This window comes from Triticum dicoccoides, chromosome 4A, assembly GCF_002162155.2.
Source record: "Triticum dicoccoides isolate Atlit2015 ecotype Zavitan chromosome 4A, WEW_v2.0, whole genome shotgun sequence".
NCBI classification, from domain to species: Eukaryota; Viridiplantae; Streptophyta; class Magnoliopsida; order Poales; family Poaceae; genus Triticum; species Triticum dicoccoides.
In genome coordinates this window covers 594,277,059-594,301,664 of record NC_041386.1, presented here as the reverse complement: position 1 = coordinate 594,301,664, position 24,606 = coordinate 594,277,059, and the positions used below count along the sequence as shown (strand labels likewise).

General features: G+C 47.4%; 3 protein-coding genes across 4 annotated transcripts; 2 read left to right on the top strand and 1 right to left on the bottom strand.

Moving 5' to 3' along the window:
* Window positions 1–6,861: 6,861 nt before the first annotated feature.
* On the top strand, window positions 6,862–7,767 carry LOC119289273 (uncharacterized N-acetyltransferase YoaA-like). The gene has a single exon (XM_037568632.1). The coding sequence runs from the start codon at window positions 7,106–7,108 to the stop codon at window positions 7,733–7,735; it is 630 nt and encodes a 209-aa protein (XP_037424529.1). The 5' UTR covers window positions 6,862–7,105; the 3' UTR covers window positions 7,736–7,767.
* On the top strand, window positions 7,768–8,751 carry LOC119289274 (uncharacterized N-acetyltransferase p20-like). The gene is made up of 2 exons (XM_037568633.1): window positions 7,768–8,158; window positions 8,247–8,751. Exons 1-2 carry the CDS (start codon window positions 7,793–7,795, stop codon window positions 8,466–8,468), a joined length of 588 nt encoding a protein of 195 aa, XP_037424530.1. The 5' UTR covers window positions 7,768–7,792; the 3' UTR covers window positions 8,469–8,751.
* A 3,443-nt stretch (window positions 8,752–12,194) lies between these two features.
* Window positions 12,195–15,692, bottom strand: LOC119287118 (FCS-Like Zinc finger 8-like). Of its 2 annotated transcripts, XM_037566635.1 has the most exons (3): window positions 15,272–15,692; window positions 14,375–15,159; window positions 12,957–13,306 (listed from the first exon to the last, which is right to left on the bottom strand). In XM_037566635.1, the coding sequence occupies exons 2-3, from the start codon at window positions 15,136–15,138 to the stop codon at window positions 13,210–13,212; spliced, it is 861 nt and encodes a 286-aa protein (XP_037422532.1). In that variant the 5' UTR covers window positions 15,139–15,159; window positions 15,272–15,692; the 3' UTR covers window positions 12,957–13,209. The 2 variants fall into 2 exon arrangements, with proteins under 2 accessions (XP_037422530.1, XP_037422532.1); XM_037566633.1 differs by lacking the exons at window positions 12,957–13,306; window positions 15,272–15,692 and adding an exon at window positions 12,195–12,551 and having other exon boundaries at window positions 14,375–15,195.
* Between the last annotated feature and the right edge of the window lie 8,914 nt (window positions 15,693–24,606).

The following is a 24,606-nucleotide window of genomic DNA, read 5'->3' as shown; positions in this document are numbered from 1 at the left end:
CTTAAGTGTGTGCCAAACTCATGACTCAAGTATTCTCCTCCACGATCTGATCGTAGAAACTTGATTTTCTGTCATGTTGATTCTCAACCTCACTCTGAAATTCCTTGAACTTTTCAAAGGTCTCAGACTTGTGTTTCATTAAGTAGACATACCCATATCTACTCAAGTCATCAGTGAGGGTGAGAACATAACGATAGCCACCGCGAGCCTCAACACTCATTGGACCGCACACATCAGTATGTATGATTTCCAATAAGTTGGTTGCTCGCTCCATTGTTCCTGAGAACGGAGTCTTGGTTAGTTTACCCATGAGGCATGGTTTGCACGTGTCAAATGATTCGTAATCAAGAGACTCTAAAAGTCCATCAGCATGGAGCTTCTTCATGCGTTTGACACCTATGTGACCAAGGCGGCAGTGCCACAAGTATGTGGGACTATCATTATCAATCTTACATCTTTTGGTACTCACACTATGAATATTTGTAGCATTACGTTCGAGATTCATTAAGAATAAACCATTTACCATTGGAGCATGACCATAAAACATATCTCTCATATAAATAGAACAACCATTATTCTTGGATTTAAATGAGTAGCCATCTCGTATTAAACGAGATCCTGATACAATGTTCATGCTCAAACTTGGCACTAAATAACAATTATTGAGGTTCAAAACTAATCCCGTAGGTAAATGTAGAGGTAGCGTGCCGACGGCGATCACATCGACCTTGGAACCATTCCCGACGCGCATCGTCACCTCGTCCTTCGCCAGTCTCCGCTTATTCCGCAGCTCCTGCTTTGAGTTACAAATGTGAGCAACTGCACCGGTATCAAATACCCAGGAGCTACTACGAGTACTGGTAAGGTACACATCAATTACATGTATATCACATATACCTTTCGTTTTGCCGGCCTTCTTGTCCGCTAAGTATTTGGGGCAGTTCCGCTTCCAGTGACCACTTTCCTTGCAATAAAAGCACTGAGTCTCGGGCTTAGGTCCATTCTTTGGCTTCTTCCCGGCAGCTTGCTTGCCGGGCGCGGCAACTCCCTTGCCGTCTTTCTTGAAGGTTTTCTTACCCTTGCCTTTCTTGAACTTAGTGGTTTTATTCACCATCAACACTTGATGTTCCTTTTTGACTTCTACCTCTGCTGATTTCAGCATTGCAAATACTTCATGAATGGTCTTTTCCATCCCCTGCATATTGAAGTTCATCACAAAGCTCTTGTAGCTCGGTGGAAGCGACTGAAGGATTCTGTCAATGACCGCGTCATCCGGGAGATTAACTCCCAGCTGAGTCAAGCGGTTATGCAACCCAGACATAGTGAGTATGTGCTCACTGACAGAACTATTTTCCTCCATCTTACAGCTGAAGAATTTGTCGGAGACTTCATATCTCTCGACCCAGGCATGAGCTTGGAAAACCATTTTCAGCTCTTCGAACATCTCATATGCTCCGTGTCTCTCAAAACGCTTTTGGAGTCCCGGCTCTAAACTATAAAGCATGCCGCACTGAACGAGGGAGTAGTCATTGGTACGTGCCTGCCAAGCGTTCATAACGTCTTGTTCTGTAGGGAGAACAGGTGCATCACCTAGCGGTGCTTGTAGGACATAATCTTTCTTGGCAGCTATGAGGATAATCCTCAGGTTCCGGACCCAGTCCGTGTAGTTGTTGCCATCGTCTTTCAGCTTGGTTTTCTCTAGGAACGCGTTGAAGTTGAGGACTACGTTGGCCATTTGATCTACAAGACATATTGTAAAATATTTAGACTAAGTTCATGATAATTAAGTTCATCTAATCAAATTATTCAATGAACTCCCACTTAGATAGACATCCCTCTTCTAGTCATCTAAGTATAACATGATCCGAGTTAACTAGGCCGTGTCCGATCATCACGTGAGACGGACTAGTCAACGTCGGTGAACATCTTCATGTTGATCGTATCTTCTATACGACTCATGCTCGACCTTTCGGTCTTCTGTGTTCCGAGGCCATGTCTGTACATGCTAGGCTCGTCAAGTCAACCTAAGTGTTTTGCATGTGTAAATCTGTCTTACACCCGTTGTATGTGAACGTTAGAATCTATCACACCCGATCATCACGTGGTGCTTTGAAACAACGAACTGTCGCAACGGTGCACAGTTAGGGGGAACACTTTCTTGAAATTATTATGAGGGATCATCTTATTTACTACCGTCGTTCTAAGTAAACAAGATGCAAAAACATGATAAACATCACATGCAATCAAATAATAATAGTGACATGATATGGCCAATATCACATAGCTCCTTTGATCTCCATCTTGGGGCTCCATGATCATCTTGTCACCGGCATGACACCATGATCTCCATCATCATGATCTCCATCATCGTGTCTCCATGAAGTTGCTCGCCAACTATTACTTCTACTACTATGGCTAACGCGTTTAGCAATAAAGTAAAGTAATTTACATGGCGTTTCTCAATGACACGCAGGTCATACAAAAAATATAGACAACTCCTATGGCTCCTGCCGGTTGTCATACTCATCAACATGCAAGTCGTGATTCCTATTACAATAGCATGAACATCTCATACATAGATCATTCATCATTCATCACAACTTTGGCCATATCATATCACAAAGCACTTGCTGCAAAAATAAGTTAGACGTCCTCTAATTGTTGTTGCAAGTTTTACGTGGCTGAAGTAGGGTTCTAGCAAGAACGTTTTCTTACCTACGTGAAAGCCACAACGTGATTTGTCAACTTCTATTTACCCTTCATAAGGACCTTTTTCATCGAATCCGCTCCAACTAAAGTAGGAGAGACAGACACCCGCCAGCCACCTTATGCAACTTGTGCATGTTAGTCGGTGGAACCGGTCTCACGTAAGCGTACGTGTAAAGTTGGTCCGGGCCGCTTCATCCCACAATACCGTTGAAGCAAGATAAGACTAGTAGCGGCAAGAAAGTTGACAACATCAACGCCCACAACAAATTGTGTTCTACTCGTGCAAGAGAACTACGCATAGACCTAGCTCATGATGCCACTGTTGGGGAACGTTGCAGAAAACAAAAATTTTCCTACGGTTTCACCAAGATCCATCTAGGAGTTCATCTAGCAACGAGTGATTGGATTGCATCTACATACCTTTGTAGATCACGCGCGGAAGCGTTCAAAGAACGGGGATGAGGAAGGCGTACTCGACGTGATCCAAATCACCGGAGATCCTAGCGCCAAACGGACGGCACCTCCGCGTTCAACACACATACGGTTAGCGTAACGTGTCCTTCTTCTTGATCCAGCAAGGGGGAAGGAGAGGTTGAGGGAGATGGCTCCAGCAGCAGCACGACGGCGTGGTGTTGATGGAGCTGCAGTACTCCGGCAGGGCTTCGCCAAGCACTATGGAGGAGGCGGATGTGTTGGAGAAGGAGAGGGAGGCACCAAAGATCAAGGTAAGAAGTCCTCCATCTCCCCACTATATATAGGAGGGCCAAAGGGGGGCACCGGCCCTAGGAGATCTAATCTCCTAAGGGGGGTGCGGCCAAGGGGAGGAATCCCTCCTCCCCAAGGCACCTAGGGGTGCCTTCCCCTTTTGGGACTCTTCCCTCCTTGAAACCCTAGGCGCATGGGCCTCTTGGGGCTGGTGCCCTTGGCCCATGTAGGCCAAGGCGCACCCCCTACAGCCCATGTGCCCCCCCGGGACAGGTGGCCCCACCCGGTGGACCCCCGGGACCCTTCCGGTGGTCCCGGTACAATACCGGTGACCCCGAAACTTGTCCCGATGCCCGAAATAGCACTTCCTATATATAATTCTTTACCTCCGGACCATTCCGGAACTCCTCGTGACGTCCGGGATCTCATCCGGGACTCCGAACAACATTCGGGTTACTGCATATACATATCCCTACAACCCTAGCGTCACCGAACCTTAAGTGTGTAGACCCTACGGGTTCGGGAGACATGTAGACATGACCGAGATCGCTCTTCGGTCAATAACCAACAGCGGGATCTGGATATCCATGTTGGCTCCCACATGCTCCTCGATGATCTCATCGAATGAACCACGATGTCGAGGATTCAAGCAACCCCGTATACAATTCCCTTTGTCAATCGGTATGTTACTTGCCCGAGATTCGATCGTCGGTATCCTAATACCTCGTTCAATCTCGTTACCGGCAAGTCACTTTACTCGTACCATAATGCATGATCCCGTGACCAGACACTTGGTCACTTTGAGCTCATTATGATGATGCATTACCGAGTGGGCCCAGTGATACCTCTCATCATACGGAGTGACAAATCCCAGTCTTGATCCGTGTTAACCCAACAGACACTTTCGGAGATACCCGTAGTATACCTTTATAGTCACCCAGTTATGTTGTGACGTTTGGCACACCCAAAGCACTCCTACGGTATCCGGGAGTTACACGATCTCATGGTCTAAGGAAAAGATACTTGACATTGGAAAACTCTAGCAAACGAACTATACGATCTTATGCTATGTTTAGGATTGGGTCTTGTCCATCACATCATTCTCCTAATGATGTGATCTCGTTAATAATGACATCCAATGTCCATAGTCAGGAAACCATGACTATCTATTGATCAACGAGCTAGTCAACTAGAGGCTTACTAGGGACATGTTGGTGTCTATTATTCACACATGTATTACGATTTCCCGATAACACAATTATAGCATGAATAAAGACAATTATCATGAACAAGGAAATATAATAATAATGCTTTTATTATTGCCTCTAGGGCATATTTCCAACAGCTCCTTTATATACAGGGGCAGGGGGGCACCTCTAGACACACAAGTTGATCAGTTGATCTCTCCCAGCTGTGTGCGGTGCCCCCCTCCACCATATTCCACCTCGGTCATACCGTAGCGGTGCTTAGGCGAAGCCCTGTGTCGGTAGCAACAACATCACCGTCACCACGCCGTCGTGCTGACGGAACTCTCCCGTGAAGCTCTGCTGGATCGGAGTTCACGGGACGTCATCGAGCTGAACGTGTGCTGAACTCGGAGGTGCCATGCGTTTGGTACTTGGATCGGTCGGATCGTGAATACGTACGACTACATCAACCACGTTGTGCTAACGCTTCCGCTTTCGGTCTACGAGGGTACGTGGACAACACTCTCCCCTCTCGTTGCTATGCATCACCATGATCTTGCGTGTGCGTAGGAATTTTTTTAAAATTACTACGTTCCCCAACACTAGGTTAGGAGCGCGGCGGCGGTGCTCGAAGTAGGCGAAGAACCCGACAGCATGACGGAGACCGGCGCGGACGGTGGCGTTCCCACACCAAGGGAGGCGGCGCGACGCATACCACGAGAAGTTAACGCGTGTGGACGAGGAAGTGAACCGTGGGCCGCCACGCTACGGCCCGAAGGGGCGACGCAACGGCAGCGGGCAGGCCGGGGTGACGGCGGGAAGACCTCGAGGCGGCGGCAGGGACCGCGGGCCGCGGCGCGACATCCCGAAGGGGCGGCGCAGCGGAGGAGCGCGGGTCGGTGCAACCGCGGGGACGGCCTCTGGACGGCGGTGTGGATCGCATGCCACGCTCGCTACGGCCCGACGGGGCGACGCAGTGGCGGCGAGAGGGTCGGTGCTGCCACGGGGGCGACCTGGAGCGGACGGCCTCTGGGCGGCGGTGGACCGCGGGCCGCGGTACTACGGTCCGAAGGGGCGACGCAGCGGTGACGCGGGTCGGTGCAGCTGGGAGAAGAACCACGGGGCGGCGGCGCTGCGGCCCGACGGGGCGATGCAGCGGCAGCCCATTGCTCGATCGGTAGAGGGGCACGTTAAACTCGAGACGGTCTTCATGGAGCCTGCGGAGGCGTGCGCAACCGACGGGCCAGGTCGGTCGCACGGTGTAGATGAGGCGGATCGCGGCGGTGGGCGGGTGATCAATCCGATCGCGCGCGAAGTCGGGGACGCCGCTCGGTGGAGGCGCGGTGGCGGCGGAGTCCGAGATGAAGCCGGGGCGGCGGGCGGCAGGACGGCTATGATTGGCCGCAACATGGTGCGAGGCCGCCGGGTCGGGGTGATGCAGGAGTCCCGGTCGGAGCAGGGCGGTACGACCGGCGCAGGGCGACGGGCGGACCACGCGCAGATGGCGGCTGGCCTAAGGGCCGCCTCGGCGCGCGTGGCAGCCGGGTCGGAGGTGAGGCCGGCTGGTCGCGCCGGGGTCGGAGTAGAGGCGCACGGGGTCGACGGCGACGGTGGGCGACGCAAACCGATCAAGAATAGATCGGAAAACTAAAAAGGAACCACGCGATCAAAATGACCGGCGAAAGACAGAAAACTCCAAAGCAAAGCTCAGAGAAAAGACTCTCTAGGGCAACGGGTCAACACGATCGGCGAACGAACTCTACGTACAGGCGGCGCGGCCCCCGGCGGCGGTCATGGAAGCCGACCGCCCCGGGGGCGGCGCGCGGGTGCGGAAGCGGCGACGGCTAGGGTTTAGGATCGACCTACGATAGATATCATGTTAGAAAGAAGAAAGAGATTTGGTGAAATAATTCGTTGTATTGCTTGAGTCTCGTGGGCATATATATAGGAGTACATAATCTACTTGAAGTACAAGGCAAGCCAGAATATTTCCTAGTCTAACCTATGTTTCCTATACAATCACGTTACTCAACAATTCACTTCATAGGATTTTTTTTCCATTAAGTCTAGACTAATATTTATTTTCCTATGAAATGTGGAAGATTGGAAGAATTTCTTCATAGAAATATGATTTTATTCATACAAACCAAAGGGCTTTAAAGAAATCTTTTTTACAAAAATCCAATCCTATGAAATTCCTGCAAAAATCCTCGAGGCCTTATACAGAAGAGGAAGGAGAGGACCCACTCGAAACCAGCACCTCACACGTGTCAGTGTACCATTGGACCCGAAAATTCAACCGAGACCAAATGAAAAATCAGTCAGACTGATTAAAAAAAGATTCACCGGGGCATGCATTTCCCTTGGTCTCTGTCTGTGAGTCTGAAGCACTCTGGAAGTCTGGAGTCGATTCAAAACCACGGCGAGTAGCTTCTTTGTCCGGTCAAGATCGCCGGCTCATCCACACATAAATAATACGTACACGCCACAAAGCGAGAGGAAGCATGGAGCAACAGCGACGGGAGCCGGCGCCGGAGACGGAGGTCACCCTGCGCGAGTTCACCGAGGCCGATGCGGAGGCGCTCTTCGCGTGGGCGTCGGACCCGCGCGTGGTGCTCTTCCAGCGCCGCGAGGCCTACGCGCGCGTCGACGAGGCCCGCCGCTACATCCTCGACCACGTCCTCCCGCATCCGTGGTACCGCGCCATCTGCGTCGGCACCGTGGTGGTGGGCTCCATCTCGGTCAAGCCCGCGGGGGAGGAGGGCTCGTCGTCGTCGAGGGCGTCCCTGGGCTACCGCGTCGCGCACGGCTTCTGGGGCCGCGGCATCGCGACGCGCGCGGTGCGGATGGCCGCGTCGGCGGCGTTCGCGGAGTGGCCGTGGCTGGCGCGGCTGGAGGCGGTGGCCGACGTGGAGAACCCGGCGTCGCAGCGCGTGCTGGAGAAGGCCGGGTTCGTGAGGGAGGGCGTGCTCCGGCGCTACCTCGTGCTCAAGGGCCGGCCCAGGGACATGGTCATGTTCAGCCTCTCGTCGTCTCGGACCGCGACGAGAGGGCCATGCCAAAATTTACAAGTGAAAGAACCATTTGAATTGAATAATGAGCAGGTATCGAAAAGCAAGACGATAAAACGTTGAACTCTCAATCGCCAAAGACTACAATCAAACTACACGAGCAGAGGCGGGCGGGGAGCGATGGACCCTGACGGCGACGCGCGGCATCAGCAGCGGCGGCGGCGACCGGAGGAGGAGGGCCCGGCGGTGTCGCTCCGGCCGCTGGGCCTGGCGGACGTGGACGACTTCATGGCGTGGGCGTCGGACGAGCGCGTGATGCGCCACCTGAAGCGCCCCCTGTGCGCGACGAGGGAGCAGGCCGTGGCGCAGATCAGGGACACCGTGCTCGGCCACCCGTGGTTCCGCGCCGTCTGCGTGGCGGGGCGCCCCGTGGGGCAGGTGTCCGTGTGGCCCTACCCGGACGACGGCGGCCACCGGGCCAACCTCGGCTACGCGCTGGCGCACCGCCACTGGGGCCGCGGCATCGCCTCCGCCGCCATCAGGATGGTAACTCCGTTAGCTGGTAACCCGGGCGGAGCTCCGGTTCGGCCTCGCGCGTCGAGTGACTGACTTGCTGTGTTCTTGGCGCGCGCAGGTGGTGGGGAGGGTGTTCGAGGAGCTGCCGGGGCTGGGGAGGCTGGAGGCGGTGACGGACGTCGGGAACGCGAGGTCGCAGAGGGCGCTGGAGAAGGCCGGGTTCCAGAGGGAAGGGGTGCTGCGCAGCTACATCGTCCGCCCCGGCGCCGGCGACGGCGAGGCCAGGGACGCGGCGGTGTACAGCTTCTTGTCCTCCGACCCTCGTCCTCCGCTCGCGTGATCGCGCCCGCTGTTTCGCTCGCTCGCCACTTCGTGCCGTGTAAACCTCCACTGTTAATAACAAGTTTAAATCTGAAGCCCTGATGATTGCCAGCATGTAGTGTTTGCTGAAGGAATTCCATCAGCAGCAGAGAAGATATTCCCATGGCTTTGCTTCAGTCTTCAACTTTAGCATTTTCTAAGGGATTTTTCATATATTATTATTGTAGGATTAGAGGACTTGTGTGGAACGCATGAATTTGACTGTGAGAGAGAAACCTATCAGTCAGGTTTCAAAAGCTTAAGCTTGCCCATGATTCCGCTCCCAAGTACTACCTCAGTAAAGAAATATAAGTTTGTTCACTTCTGCTTCGGTACACCCTCCCCCCTCACCCCCCAAACACGTGAACGGCCCAGATTAATCGATACCTCTTCATAAGTAAGGGCACGATGGTCATATATTAGAAATCATTCATCTCCTGTATACGATGTATAGTGAGCTGGGCCGGCCCATCTTTCCCTTGTACAAAATTCGACGTGATAACCAACCGGCGACTTGAGCACTTGTGTTTAGGTAGTTCTGTCTTGTCCTTTTCTTCCTTGCTCTTTCCTGTTTCTGATTTCCTTTTTTTCTTAGTTTTTCAAACATTTTTTTCGGTTTTCATTTCCCTTTTTTTCTTTTTAGTTTTATTTTCCTTTTTGTTTTACTTTTTCTTTTGAATGTACAAACTTTTTCAGTTTCCTTTAAAAAAAATCAATGAACCTTTTTTTTAATATTGATGAATCTTTCTCGAGATGAATGATTTCTTTTTTAGAGTAGATGATTTTTAAGATGCATGATTTCTTTTTCCGAGCATGATTCAAGATGACTCTTTATTCATTTCTTGCAAAAGTTGAGTAGAGATTTCTTTTTTTCTAAATTGATGAATCTTTATTCAAGATGAATGATTTCTCAAGATGAATAATTTTTTTTTCTAAATTGATGAATCCTTCTAGCAACCGAACACCCTTCATTGAACATGGTCTAGTTTTAGATATTCTTGAAATGACCCCAACTTTTGCAGGAAGGTGGGCATTGCCCATGGTAGGCACCAGTGATAGGTTTGAATGATTTTTGACACCGCATGCAACTTGCGACATGCACGATTATTTATCGGTCTTTTTTCATCGGAAAAACTCCAGAAAATGCAGAACTTGTTGAAAATCCAAACAACTTGGCATGGTGTCTTGAATTGGTCATACAAGGCCATGAAAAAATTGGGGCCATTTCAAGGATGTGAAGAAAACAACGTGCTCTCAAAGAGAGCCTTCTGGCAACCGAACACCCTTTATTGAACATGGTCTAGTTTTGGACATTCTTGAAATAACCACAACTTTTCTAAGTAGGTGAGCATGCCCATGGTAGACATCCATGTCAAGTTTGAATGATTTCTGACATCGTATACAAGTCGCGACACGTCCGACCATTTATCGACCTTTTTTGGCTGAGAAAACTCCAGAAAACGCAAAATTCATCAAAAAAACAAAAAAAAGTTGGCATGGTGCATTTAGTTGGCCATACAAGGTCATATAAAAAACTGGGGCAATTTCATGGATGTCGAAACACAACGCGCTCTCAGGCGGAGCTTTCTGACCTACCTGAATACACTCATTTGAACATGGTCTATTTTTAGATATCCTTCAAATGACCACAACTTTTCCAAGAAGTTGAGCATGCACATGGTAGGCATCTATGTCAAGTTTGAACTATTTTCGACAGTGTATGCAAGTTGCCACATGTCCGAGCATTTATTTTCTTTTTTTACCGAGAAAACTCTAGAAAATGCAAAAATTATTGAAAACCAAAACAACTTGCCATGGTGTCTTGAATTGGCCATACAAGGCCATGGGAATAACTGGGGCCATTTAATGGATGTCTATTTTTAGATACGCTTGCAATAACCCAACTTTTGCAAGCAGGTGGGCCTACCCATGGTAGGAATCCATGCCAAGTTTGAACGATTTTCGACACCGTATGCAAGTTGCGACACGTTCGGCAATTTATCACCCTTTTTTGACAAAGAAAGCTTCAGAAAATGTAAAATTTGTAGAAAACCAAAAAACCTTGGCATGGTGCCCTGAACTGTTGCCAGTGAAAAAAATTAGGTCATTGGACGGATGTCGAGAAAAAACATGCTCCCAAACGGAGCCTTCTGACCTACCCCGACACCCTACGTTGAACATGGTGATTTTTCTACACGAATACAAAAAAATCGAGCAAATTGAAAAAAATTGTTACAAATTTTTATTCGTAGTTTTCTTGAAATTCCAAATTTAATAGTGACTTTCCTAAAATGTTAAAAGAAAAATGTTCGGGTTCAAAATTTTGTTAGCTCTTTGTAAAAATGTTTGTGTTTTGACATTATGAGCAATTTGAAAATACAAAAACATTACAAGGAATTCATAAAATGTTCGCATTTTGAAATAATTGTTCATAGTTTCAGAAAATGTCCATGTTTTCAGTTTTGTTCCTCTTACAAGAAAATGTTCGTATTTTAAATTTTTTTTTGTAGTTTCAAGAAATGTTCTCACTTTCAATTGTGCTCTTATTTTTCTAAAACAAAGTTTGAGGGTCTGAAACGTTGTTCACAAAAGGTTTGTGTTTAAAAAAATATGTTCACAGATTTTGAAAATGTTTGGGTTTAAAAAAAATTACTTTGTGAAAAACTGGATATGATTTGTCTGTGCCTGTGCCTGTGCCGTATTCCAGCGTAGAGGAGGTCCTCCTACGTACAAAACTGGATATGATTTGTCAAAAGTCTAAATTACCCTTTATACGCTTTGTGAGGGGGGGTGTACCGAGGCATTCCTCTTGTTTGTTTAGATCACTATTTTAGTGATCTAAAAATAAGATCGTTTCAATCACTACTTTAGTGATTTAAATATAAGACCGTTAAGAAAATAGTGGTTCAAACTTCAAAGTCCATAACCTAGCTAGGTTCGATAGACTGATAAACTGTGTCGAAACATGGAAAATGGAAAGTCACTAGAACTAGCATATGAACAATCAGATGCAGTGACCTGCCAGGTTAATAAACCTACCAGGGGTCAAAAAAGCTCAGATTAACCCCTTGCCCATGATTCCTCAGGGGTCAAAAGCAGTACCAGCACCAATAATGCAGTAACAGCAACCAAAAGACAAAGAAAAGATCGATACCCAACAGGCAACAGTACAAGCAGAACTCACTCACCCATGAATGATGGCATGACAATCGTAACTCATAATCATGTTTGGTCCAGCACCTGCACTGCACCCACCCAATTTTTTACACAAACAGCGTGATGATTAGGAGCAGTTGAGCTCTCATTATGCCGGTCCGGGCTGCTGCATTTTGTTTTAGTACGAGTGATGGGCCATGGCAAACCACACAAACCTATGAATCTTTTTCAAGATGGCTACTTTTGGCCCCCTTGAATCACTGAACAGGGTGCAGTTGGTTTCAGTTCCATCCTCCCTTTTGATGAATAAGCAAGCAAAGCAAAGTGTTTGATGGTGATTGAAAAAAAAAACCCAGAAAATTTGATGATTGACGAGTACTAACTGGTGTTTTGTTTTGATCAGAGTGGATCTGTCAAAAGAGCCATGCTGTGGATGATTTTGCTTTCCAGTAGTTTAATGAACACAGTTTCTTTCAGAGTGCATTGTGGGACAAATGGCTCCATGTCACCTCTAATGGCCAGAATTTAACTTGCAGCATACAGGGCAGGGTAGAAGAACACTGGCATCAAATTTCATTCCATTTAACTAGAACGTCGAACAACATCTTTCAGTGATTCAGGGGGCAAAGTTCTTTTAATCCGCGGCAAAAGACTAAAAATCATTCTGTTCTCCATGACCAAAAAACATCATCCAGTCTTGCAAAGTCAAGAAGAAACTAAAAATGGAAAACAATAAATCTCATCTCGGTTATTCAGGGCCATCATGCATGCCTTCTCCTCCACTGAAACACTCTTGTGAAACGCACCGTCACTCGCCCGTTTAGCTAGCTAGCGCAGGTTGTCCACCGCTTCGTCGAAAAGCATTTCCTGGTACCGGCACTCGTCGCTGCAGAATGCTTTGCCACCCCTGATGAAGAAAGAAAGAAAAAAGGACCAATTATATCACAGAAATGTGCCAATAATATCCAACTGATGAGTTATTTAAAAAAAAGCAGAGCTTTTGGGGGCAATTGATGTTCATGTTATGCTCTTTGTGCAAAGCAGAGGCACGAATAAAACTGCTCTGATCGAGAAGATAGCATCTGAAATCGTGAGGCCGGCTAAAAGTTTTTGAGCGCATCTCCAGGTTTGAGTTTATCACTTCAATCCATGAACAAAGACATGGCACAGATCCCTTTCCTATCGAACCAAACTCAACTCAGTATAATCTTTTGGCATAAGGCTGTCAAACTAGCAAGCATATACTACTATGCGATTCTTTTTTTGTATTTGCGATGACGATAATAGCTGCTTCGGGTCATGGTCAGGAGTAGGCTTGGGACAGGGACCTCGTTTAGCATTTAGCAACATCATCAATTAGGAGGCCAAATAGTTTAATCCCTAGGATGTTGTTAACATAATCCCCCAGGGGACCCAACATTAGGATAATGAGCTTCTTTTTGCATAGTTTTCTACGCGAAAGCGATGCGGAAGGAAACATTTTATTTTGTCCGCACCAAACGAGGCCTACTCTACTATACAAGCTCCAATAATGAAGAAGAATCAGACCCATCGACGAAGATATATTATTGGCATAGTATAGAACTGCCATAATCTTGATGAAGTATATATACTGAAGATGTACTATCTGCTTCGCTTGACGGAGAGCCGGGGGTATTCCTCCTTTTCGAAAACAATCAGTGAGTTGATGATTACATGGATAAAACTTGCAATGACGAAGCACTCCATGTCAAATTGCGGTAAATAAAAACCAGAACTTGATGTCAATGCACAATTTTATCCCTCCCCTGCCTTGTATTTTTTGTATTTGTGGATGATGATGATAGCTGGTCCGGGTCATGGTCAGGACTCAGGAGTAGGCTTGGGACATGGACCTGGTTTAGGATGCCAAATAGTTTATCCCTAGCTACTCCCTCCGTCTTATATAGCGTTAAAAAACGTCTTACATTATGGGACGGAGTAGTAGGAATTAGTTGTTAACATAATCCCCCGGGGTAGGGCCCCAACAGTAGGATAATGAGATTGTTTTGCATGGTTTTCTACGTGAAAGCGATCTGGAATCAAAACAACTCCCTCACAAGGACATATTTTGTTCCCACCAAACAAGGCCTACTCTACTAATTAAGCTCCAATAATGAAGAAGAATCAGACCCATCCTCAAAGATCCCTAATAACATATAGAACTGCCATGATCTTGATGAAGTATACTGCAGATGAATTATGTTGATACTATATATCAACAATCAGCGAGTTGATGATTACACACATAAAACTTGCAATGATGAAGCACTCATGTCAAATACTGGCAGTAACTAAAAACTGAGAATTTGATGTCAGTGCATAATTTTATCCCTCCCCTGCCTTCTATCTACTCTGCATCTGATGCATACTACTAGTTGTGACAGTATATTCAGAAATTACATTCTGCTCCATGTTGTGAATGCACATTCTTTTTTATGTAAATTGTGTTGTTTCAGTACCTGCAGTATAAGTTCATCATGCATGTTGTCAAAATTCATGCCTCCAAGCTTTCAGATCATCTTATACTGTATTTATCATGGACAGACCATTCGCATATATAAGCAGAGCAACCGGCAGAAACAGCGACATCAATCAATCATCAACATATACGCAGTGTCTACAAACCATATATTTGGTACAAGAAAATTATTAAAATGGCGAGTAATAATTTTTTAAAGAGATCTGCATACATACAGAAAGGAAACTCACCGATGGATGAAGGTATCATTGGCATGCCCTGCAAGTTGCCTGCGGCATGCATGGCAAGAGCTCAAGAAACCGCTCGCCGGCACGGCGGCGGTGCCCGGTCCGTTGTCCACGAGCACATCCCCGCAGCTCTCGACTATGCAGTCGTCGAAGATGTGCCGGGTCCTCGGGTTGGGGCCGCGGGAGATGACGCACGTGTAGTCCTCCGACATGGCCATTTCCCCCGGGGCGACGCCGGCGGCGAACACCCGGGCGGTGGGCGAGCTGACGACCTCCGGCAGGAACCTCCTGGCCGGGGACAGGACGGCGTCCCGGTTCTTGACGCCGAACTCTATCGGGGAGGACACCAGCTCCGCGGCCCTGCCGGACGGGACCTGGATCCTGAGCTGCGACCCGAACACCACCTTGCGGCCGCCGGCCTTGGCGTTGCCGTGCTCCCGGAGCACGTCGGCGAGGCCGCCGGCGCCGGCCGGCTCCGGACCCAGAGCGGCCGTCTCCATCTGCGCCTTCCTGAGGCTTCTCTCCGAGAGGAAGGGCGGCAGCGCGGAGCAGCAGAACTGCTTGGTCTCGAGAATGGAGGTGGGGCTCATGGAGGAGGAGGGCCCCTGCTCCGCGCCGTCCAAGAACCCGGCCTGCGGCAGCGCCATGTACGGCCTCGGGGAAGAAGAAGACTGAGCAGTGGCGCCGGCGAGGGGCTCAGGTTGAGGCATGAGACCTCCGCCCCCGCCTCCGGCGCCAACCGCTCTCCTCGATCTGTTCCGCAGCATCGCCTCGGACGGACGGAGCACCTGTGGAGCAGGCAGAGGCAGGCCATGACCAACCATGGAAAAGACGGCAACTGCCGCGCGAGCTTTTGTTCTGTAGCTTTAAAGAATAATCAGAGACGGGCCAAAAGCTCACCAGAAAGCAACGTTCTCGGACGGACGGATCGAACTACAATGGCCGCCGCCGCTCCCAACGCATTTGCCTCGATCTAGGCTCCGTCAGGGACCAGAGTCTCGTTCTGAGATCGAACGGGGCGCGAGGTGGAAGACGAGCAGGGCGGTTCCGGACAAGGGGAATGCTTGCCGAGGTAGGTGGCCGAGGAGAAGCAGGAGAGGAGAACACAAATTCCGCCGGAAACCGCCCACGGATGAGCAACCAGCCGCCGCGAAAACCGCCGGAAAGCCGTCGGGCTGGGCTCGGCTGGGCTTGCGGTTGCTGGGTAGTGGGTCTGTGTATTTATACAGGCGGGGAGCGCGGAGTCTCCCGGTCCATTTTTACCCCGGGGAAGTGGCAGCTCCTCCCACGGCCACGGCGGAAGGGGACATGGAAGAGAAGAGGAGAACAATAATTGATCATCTTTTTTGTTAGCAAGTGCCTACAAACTGTAATTGATGCGATCTTTGATGACGGAAGTGCAGTGTGTTAACTCGAGGGAGTACTGCCACAGTTGAGTTAACTGCACCTGTAAAAAAATTTGGAATCTTAATTGTGGTCATGCTAGTGATCATGACCGTGTTATCTTTGTTTGACATTATCTTTTGTGTGGAGGTGTTTGATTTGTACGATGGAGTAGATATGCGTTTCTCTATGCTCCCACTTCATTAGACCTAATTCCAAAGAATATTTTTATTTACCCTAACTTGTTGGGAAAAGTTTCCTTTTTTTCTTCGAAAAGGGGGTTACCCCGGCCTCTGCATCAGAACGAAGGGAAAAGGTCCCTAAAGACTAAAGAACCAACATCGGTTTTCTAGCGATTCAGAGCCAACACTCTTCTTACCATCCGATCAAATAGTACGGATCTCGGCGCAAGGCTGGTGCCACGGGGTCATTTGGAATCGTTCGCGCAGTGATTGAACCGAGCGAACGAAGCACCGCGTTTCCTCCTCACTGCTATAGCATGGTCGACATTTTTCATACATTTTGCCATGTCAACATTTTTCATACACATGCCTACAATCCTGTGGCCACTAGCTTCATTCTAGCTTGTTTCTTTTTGTACAAACAGAGCATGTGTGGAGAAAATTACCTCTCTGTACCCCCTCAAAGTCATGGTTGTTCTGAAATTGCATTGCTATAGGGGCTTGCTTTAGACAAGTTAAATTGGCACCGTAAAGATTTAAAATTGGCATGTTTTTCTGTCATGGCAAGTTCATCCCACTACAAATTTGCCATGTGTCCAGTACGAATCTTTGTACAATTGCCATGATCACAGTATTTGTCATGTGAAACTTTTTTTTATACAAACACACACTTTTGCCATGTTCAATGTGAAATATTATGTAAAACTAGAAGAACGCCCGTGCGTTGCAACGGGGCCACATTAATTTTAAGAGTTCAATATTAATCATGTTAATAATACATTTAATATTCTCATACATATCAAGTGACATATGAAAATATGGTAAGAGTTCAATATTAATCATGTTAACTTTAAGAGTTCAATATTAATCATGTTAATATTCTCATACATTTAATAATCATGTTAATAATACATTTAATATTCTCATACAACTACAAACATGAAAAATGATAGCACCCTATGAAATATGGTAAGATTATGTGTTTTTGCACGCAATTGTTGTGATTTATGTGTGATTTTTTTAATGTGATTTCGTACAAACAATTATAGTGAATATATACTACTACCACTACCAACTACAACTTGTGACCAATCACATAAAGATATATATTTAGAAAGATGTGCATTGCTACGACTTCTAAATTGATATATCATACTGTATTTTGTCTCTTTTCACTTCTTTCCTCTCCTCATCTCGTTGGCTAGTCTTCTCTGATTATTTGTTGTCAATCCTTTTATCAAGGTTATGCAAAAAGAAAGTTCAAAATGTTCAGATCAAAGATAAATCTCTATGAAAACTAATTATTCAAGAGCGACGATGCAAATTAAAAGATGAGACAACACCTTGATGAAAAAATGCAGATCCACTTGTATGGCGTCCAAATATGTTACCCAGTGGGTTTCTTGTTCACTGAGCAAATTTCAGCACTTTCATGGAATTAATTAGTAGAATTATTGTAACACCAAGCATGTACAAGTATCCCAAGATGACCACGAGTGAAATTTCTACTGTAGTGCATACTAAACATACCTGACCTTTTTCTTCTTGAATCCATCAAATTTTTATTTCATTTAGAGCATCATGATGTCGTGAATACAATTTCAAAACTATTTAGAGCATCATGACCTCAACACTTCTAAGTCTGAAATCATCTCTATAAATGATTTGTGAAGCAATTCATAAACTGCAGTCAGTAGACAAATTAATTAAATTGTGCATGCATGAGACGATGGATTGTGTAGATGATCCCTAAGCTGTGGAACAGTACAACCAGAGAAAATAGCAGTCAAAGGGAGGAATTAGCTAGTTAGATTGTAGATGCATGCATGAGTCAGCCGGTGCAAGGGAAGTCGCGCGGAGCGCCATGACGAACTCGGAGTCTGGGCCCGAGCCGTTACACCTCGACGGCAGACAGCGGCCAGCACAGCCGCTGCCCGCTGGGTCGCTACTCGCTAGTGCCCACCGCGCTGTTGAATCCACCGCCGATTGTAGCCACTGCATACAGTGTTCGCGCCGCCATGATGGTGCCCGACGAGGACGGCACAGGGCGGCGGAGTCGTGCATATCCAGCGGTGAGATCGAACAGCGAGGCGAGGTGACCGGCAGCGAACGGGCAGGACCTGCGGCGTCGGCTGCAGATCTCCTGGAACAGAGAAAAAGAGAGAGAGGTAGAGACTGAGGAAGGAGAGGTAGGGCGCAGGAAGAGGAGAGGGATACTGGTGTCCATGGTGTTGGGGAACGTTGCAGAAAATTAAAATTTTTCCTACGGTTTCACCAAGATCCATCTATGAGTTCATCTAAGCAACGAGTCTAGGGAGAGAGTTTGCATCTACATACCACTTGTAGATCGCGTGCGGAAGCTTGCAAGGTGATGATGTAGTCGTACTCGACGTGATCCAAATCACCGATGACCTGCGCCGAACGGACGGCACCTCCGCGTTCAACACACGTACGGAACAGCCACATCTCCTCCTTCTTGATCCAGCAAGGAAGGGAGGAGAGGTTGAGGGAGATGGCACCAGCAGCAGCACGACGGCGTGGTGTTGGTGGAGCTGCAGTACTCCGGCAGAGCTTCGCTAAGCACTATGGAGGTGGAGGAGGTGTTGGGGATGGAGAAGGAGGCAACCAAAGGCCAGGGCGTTCAGGTATGAAGTCCCTCCTCTCCCCCCACTATATATAGGGGTGCCAAGGGGGGGTGGCCGGCCCTAGGAGATCAAATCTCCTAGGGGGTGCGGCGGCCAAGGGGGGGTTTTCCCTCCCCCCAAGGCACCTAGGAGGTGCCTTACCCTCCTAGGACTCTTGCCCCCCTTGAACCCTAGGCGCATGGGCCTATGTGGGGCTGGTGCCCTTGGCCCATTAGGCCAAGGCGCACCCCCACACAGCCCATGTGGACCCCCGGGACAGGTGGACCCACCCGGTGGACCCCCGGGACCCTTCCGGTGGTTCCGGTACAATACCGATAACCCCGAAACTTGTCCCGATGCCCGAAACAGGACTTCCCATATATAAATCTTTACCTCCGGACCATTCCGGAACTCCTCGTGACGTCCGGGATCTCATCCGGGACTCCGAACAACATTCGGGTTACTGCATATACATATCCCTATAACCCTAGCGTAACTGAACCTTAAGTGTGTAGACCCTACGGGTTCGGGAGACATGCAGACATGACCGAGACTCTCTCAGTCAATAACCATCAGCGGGATCTGGATACCCATGATGGCTCCCACATGCTCCTCGATGTTGTCATCGGATGAACCACTATGTCGAGGATTCGATCAAACCCTGTATGCAATTCCCTTTGTCAATCGGTACGTTACTTGCCCGAGACTCGATCGTCGGTATCCCAATACCTTGTTCAGTCTCGTTACCGGCAAGTCACTTTATCGTACCGTAATGCATGATCCCGTGTCCAACACCTTGGTCACATTGAGCTCAATATGATGATGCATTACCGAGTGGGCCCAGAGATACCTCTCCGTCATACGGAGTGACAAATCCCAGTCTCGATCCGTGTCAACCCAACAGCTACTTTCGGAGATACCTGTAATGCACCTTTATAGTCACCCAGTTACGTTGTGACGTTTGGTACACCCAAGGCACTCTTACGGTATCCGGGAGTTACACGATCTCATGGTCGAAGGAAGAGATACTTGACACTTGCAAAGCTCTAGCAAAACGAACTACACGATCTTTTATGCTATGCTTAGGATTGGGTCTTGTCCATCACATCATTCTCCTAATGATGTGATCCCGTTATCAATGACATCCAATGTCCATAGTCAGGAAACCATGACTATCTGTTGATCACAACGAGCTGGTCAACTAGAGGCTTACCAGGGACATTGTGTGGTCTAAGTATTCACACGTGTATTACAATTTCCGGATAATACAGTTATAGCATGAATAAAAGACAATTATCATGAACAATGAAATATAATAATACTTTTATTATTGCCTCTAGGGCATATTTCCAACAGTCTCCCACTTGCACTAGAGTCACCAATCTAGTTACATTGTGATGAATTGAACACCCATAGAGTTCTGGTGTTGATCATGTTTTGCACGCGAGAGAGGTTTAGTCAGCGGATCTGCGACATTCAGATCCGTGTGCACTTTGCAAATCTCTATGTCTCCATCTTGAACATTTTCACGGATGGAGTTGAAACGACGCTTGATGTGCCTGGTCTTCTTGTGAAACCTGGGCTCCTTTGCGAGGGCAATAGCTCCAGTGTTGTCACAGAAGAGTTTGATCGGCCCCGACGCATTGGGTATGACTCCTAGGTCGGTGATGAACTCCTTCACCCAAATCGCTTCATGTGCTGCCTCCGAGGCTGCCATGTACTCCGCTTCACACGTAGATCCCGCCACGACGCTCTGCTTGCAGCTACACCAGCTTACTGCTCCACCATTCAACATATACACGTATCCGGTTTGTGACTTAGAGTCATCCGGATCTGAGTCGAAACTAGCGTCGACGTAACCCTTTACGACGAGCTCTTCGTCTCCTCCATAAACGAGAAACATGTCCTTTGTCCTTTTCAGGTACTTCAGGATATTCTTGACCGCTGTCCAGTGTTCCTTGCCGGGATTACTTTGGTATCTTGCTACCAAACTTATGGCAAGGTTTACATCGGGTCTGGTACACAGCATGGCATACATAATAGATCCTATGGCTGAAGCATAGGGGATGACACTCATCTCTTCTTTATCTTTTGCCGTGGTCGGTGACTGAGCTGAGCTCAGTCTCATACCTTGCAACATAGGCAAGAACCCCTTCTTGGACTGATCCATTCTGAATCTCTTCAAAATCTTATCAAGGTATGTACTTTGTGAAAGACCTATGAGGCGTCTCGATCTATCTCTATAGATCTTGATGCCTAATATATAAGCAGCTTCTCCAAGGTCCTTCATTGAAAAACACTTATTCAAGTAGGCCTTAATGCTGTCCAGAAATTCTATATTATTTCCCATCAGGAGTATGTCATCTACATATAATATGAGAAATGCTACAGAGCTCCCACTCACTTTCTTGTAAACGCAGGCTTCTCCATAAGTCTGCATAAACCCAAACGCTTTGATCATCTCATCAAAGCGAATGTTCCAACTCCGAGATGCTTGCACCAGTCCATAAATGGATCGCTGGAGCTTGCATACTTTGTTAGCGTTCTGAGGATCGACAAAACCTTCCGGCTGCATCATATACAGTTCTTCCTTAAGATGCCCGTTAAGGAATGCTGTTTTGACGTCCATCTGCCATATCTCATAATCATAGTATGCGGCAATTGCTAACATGATTCGGACGGACTTTAGCTTCGCTACGGGAGAGAATGTCTCGTCGTAGTCAATCCCTTGAACCTGTCGATAACCCTTAGCGACAAGTCGAGCTTTATAGATGGTAACATTACCATCCGCGTCCGTCTTCTTCTTAAAGAGCCATTTGTTTTCTATCGCTCGCCGATCATCGGGCAAGTCTGTCAAAGTCCATACTTTGTTTTCATACATGGATTCTATCTCGGATTTCATGGCTTCAAGCCATTTGTTGGATTCCGGGCCCGTCATTGCTTCTTCATAGTTCGAAGGTTCATTGTTGTCTAACAACATGATTTCTAGGACAGGGTTGCCGTACCATTCTGGTGCGGAACGTGTCCTTGTGGACCTACGAAGTTCAGCAGTAACTTGATCCGAAGTACTTTGATCATTATCATGGTATTCCTCTTCAGTTGGTGTGGGCATCACAGGAACGGTTTCCTGTGCTGCGTCACTATCCCGCTCAAGAGGTAGTACTTCATCGAGTTCTACTTTCCTCCCACTTACTTCTTTCGAGAGAAACTCTTTTTCCAGAAAGCATCCGTTCCTGGCAACAAAGATCTTGCCTTCGGATCTTAAGTAGAAGGTATACCCTATAGTTTCCTTAGGGTATCCTATGAATACGCATTTTTCCGACTTGGGTTCGAGCTTTTCAGGTTGAAGTTTCTTGACATAAGCTTCGCATCCCCAAACTTTTAGAAACGACAGCTTAGGTTTCTTTCCAAACCATAATTCATACGGTGTCGTCTCAACGGATTTAGACGGTGCCCTATTTAAAGTGAATGTAGTTGTCTCTAGAGCGTATCCCCAAAATGATAGCGTTAAATCGGTAAGAGACATCATAGACCGCACCATATCCAATAGAGTGCGATTACGACGTTCGAACACACCGTTTCGCTGAGGTGTTCCAGGCGGCGTGAGCTGTGAAACGATTCCACATTTCTTTAAGTGTGTACCAAATTCGTGACTTAAGTATTCTCCTCCACGATCTGATCGTAAGAATTTTATCTTTCGGTCACGTTGATTCTCCACCTCATTCTGAAATTCCTTGAACTTTTCAAAGGTCTCAGACTTGTGTTTCATTAAGTAGACATACCCATATCTACTCAAGTCATCTGTGAGGGTAAGAACATAACGATATCCTCCGCGAGCCTCAACGCTCATTGGACCGCACACATCGGTATGTATGATTTCCAACAAGTTGGTTGCTCGCTCCATTGTTCCGGAGAACGGAGTCTTGGTCATTTTGCCTAAGAGGCATGGTTCGCACGTGTCAAACGATTCATAATCAAGAGACTCTAAAAGTCCATCGGCATGGAGCTTCTTCATGCGCTTGACACCAATGTGACCAAGGCGGCAGTGCCACAAGTATGTGGGACTATCGTTATCAACTTTAAATCTTTTGGCATCTACACTATGAACATGTGTAATATTACGCTCGAGATTCATTAAGAATAAACCATTGACCATCGGAGCATGACCATAAAACATATCTCTCATATAAATCGAACAACCATTATTCTCAGACTTAAATGAGTAGCCATCTCGTATTAAACGAGATCCAGATACAATGTTCATGCTCAAACTTGGCACTAAATAACAATTATTAAGGTTCAAAACTAATCCCGAAGGTAAATGTAGAGGCAGCGTGCCGACGGCGATCACATCGACTCTGGAACCATTCCCGACGCGCATCGTCACCTCGTCCTTCGCCAGTCTCCGTTTATTCCGCAGCTCCTGCTGTGAGTTACAAATATGAGCAACGGCACCGGTATCAAATACCCAGGAGTTACTACGAGTACTGGTAAGGTACACATCAATCACATGTATATCAAATATACCTTTGGTGTTGCCGGCCTTCTTATCCGCTAAGTATTTGGGGCAGTTCCGCTTCCAGTGACCCTTCCCCTTGCAATAAAAGCACTCAGTCTCAGGCTTGGGTCCATTCTTTGACTTCTTCTCGGTAACTGGCTTACCAGGCGCGGCAACATCTTTGCCGTCCTTCTTGAAGTTCTTCTTACCCTTGCCCTTCTTGAACTTAGTGGTCTTATTGACCATCAACACTTGATGTTCTTTCTTGATTTCAGCCTCTGCTGACTTCAGCATCGAGAACACTTCAGGAATGGTCTTTTCCATTCCCTGCATGTTGTAGTTCATCACAAAGCTCTTGTAGCTTGGTGGGAGCGACTGGAGGATTCTGTCAATGACCGCCTCATCTGGGAGGTTAATGTTCAGCTGGGTCATACGGTTGTGCAACCCAGACATCTTCAGGATGTGCTCACTGACAGAACTGTTTTCCTCCATCTTACAACTGTAGAACTTGTCGGAGACATCATATCTCTCGACCCGGGCATGAGCTTGGAAAACTAGTTTCACCTCTTCGAACATCTCATATGCTCCGTGATGCTCAAAACGCTTTTGGAGCCCCGGTTCTAAGCTGTAAAGCATGCCGCACTGAACGAGGGAGTAATCATCAGCGCGAGACTGCCAAGCATTCATAATGTCTTGGTTCTCTGGGACGGGAGCATCACCTAGCGGTCCTTCTAGGACATATTGTTTCCTGGCAGCTATGAGGATGATCCTCAGGTTCCGGACCCAGTCCGTATAGTTGCTGCCATCATCTTTCAGCTTGGTTTTCTCTAGGAACGCGTTGAAGTTCATGTTGACATTAGCGTTGGCCATTGATCTACAAGACATATTTGCAAAGGTTTTAGACTAAGTTCATCATAATAAAGTTCTAATCAAATTATGAACTCCCACTTAGATTAGACATCCCTTTAGTCATCTAAGTGTTACACGATCCGAGTCGACTGGCCCGTGTCCGATCATCACGTGAGACGGACTAGTCATCGTCGGTGAACATTTTCATGTTGATCGTATCTTCCATACGACTCGTGTTCGACCTTTCGGTCTCCGTGTTCCGAGGCCATGTCTGCACATGCTAGGCTCGTCAAGTTAACCCTAAGTGTTTTCGCTATGTAAAACTGTCTTACACCCGTTGTATGTGAACGTAAGAATCCATCACACCCGATCATCACGTGGTGCTTAGAAACGACGAACTGTAGCAACGGTGCACAGTTAGGGGAGAACACTTCTTGAAATTTTATAAGGGATCATCTTATTTACTACCGTCGTCCTAAGTAAACAAGATGCATAATACATAATAAACATCACATGCAATTATATAGTTGTGACATGATATGGCCAATATCATATAGCTCCATTGATCTTCATCTTCGGGGCTCCATGATCATCTTGTCACCGGCTTGACACCATGATCTCCATCATCATGATCTCCATCATCGTGTCTTCATGAAGTTGTCACGCCAACGACTACTTCTACTTCTATGACTAACGTTT

Coding starts and splice junctions, on each gene's coding strand:
- LOC119289273 (XM_037568632.1), top strand. CDS start 7,106: ATGGAGCAACAGCGACGGGAGCCGGCGCCGGAGACGGAGGTCACCCTG.
- LOC119287118 (XM_037566633.1), bottom strand. CDS start 15,195: ATGGTTGGTCATGGCCTGCCTCTGCCTGCTCCACAGGTGCTCCGTCCG. Junction 12,552..14,374: donor AATGATACCTTCATCCATCG/GTGAGTTTCCTT, acceptor TTTCTTCATCAG/GGGTGGCAAAGCATTCTGCA.
- LOC119289274 (XM_037568633.1), top strand. CDS start 7,793: ATGGACCCTGACGGCGACGCGCGGCATCAGCAGCGGCGGCGGCGACCG. Junction 8,159..8,246: donor CCTCCGCCGCCATCAGGATG/GTAACTCCGTTA, acceptor TGGCGCGCGCAG/GTGGTGGGGAGGGTGTTCGA.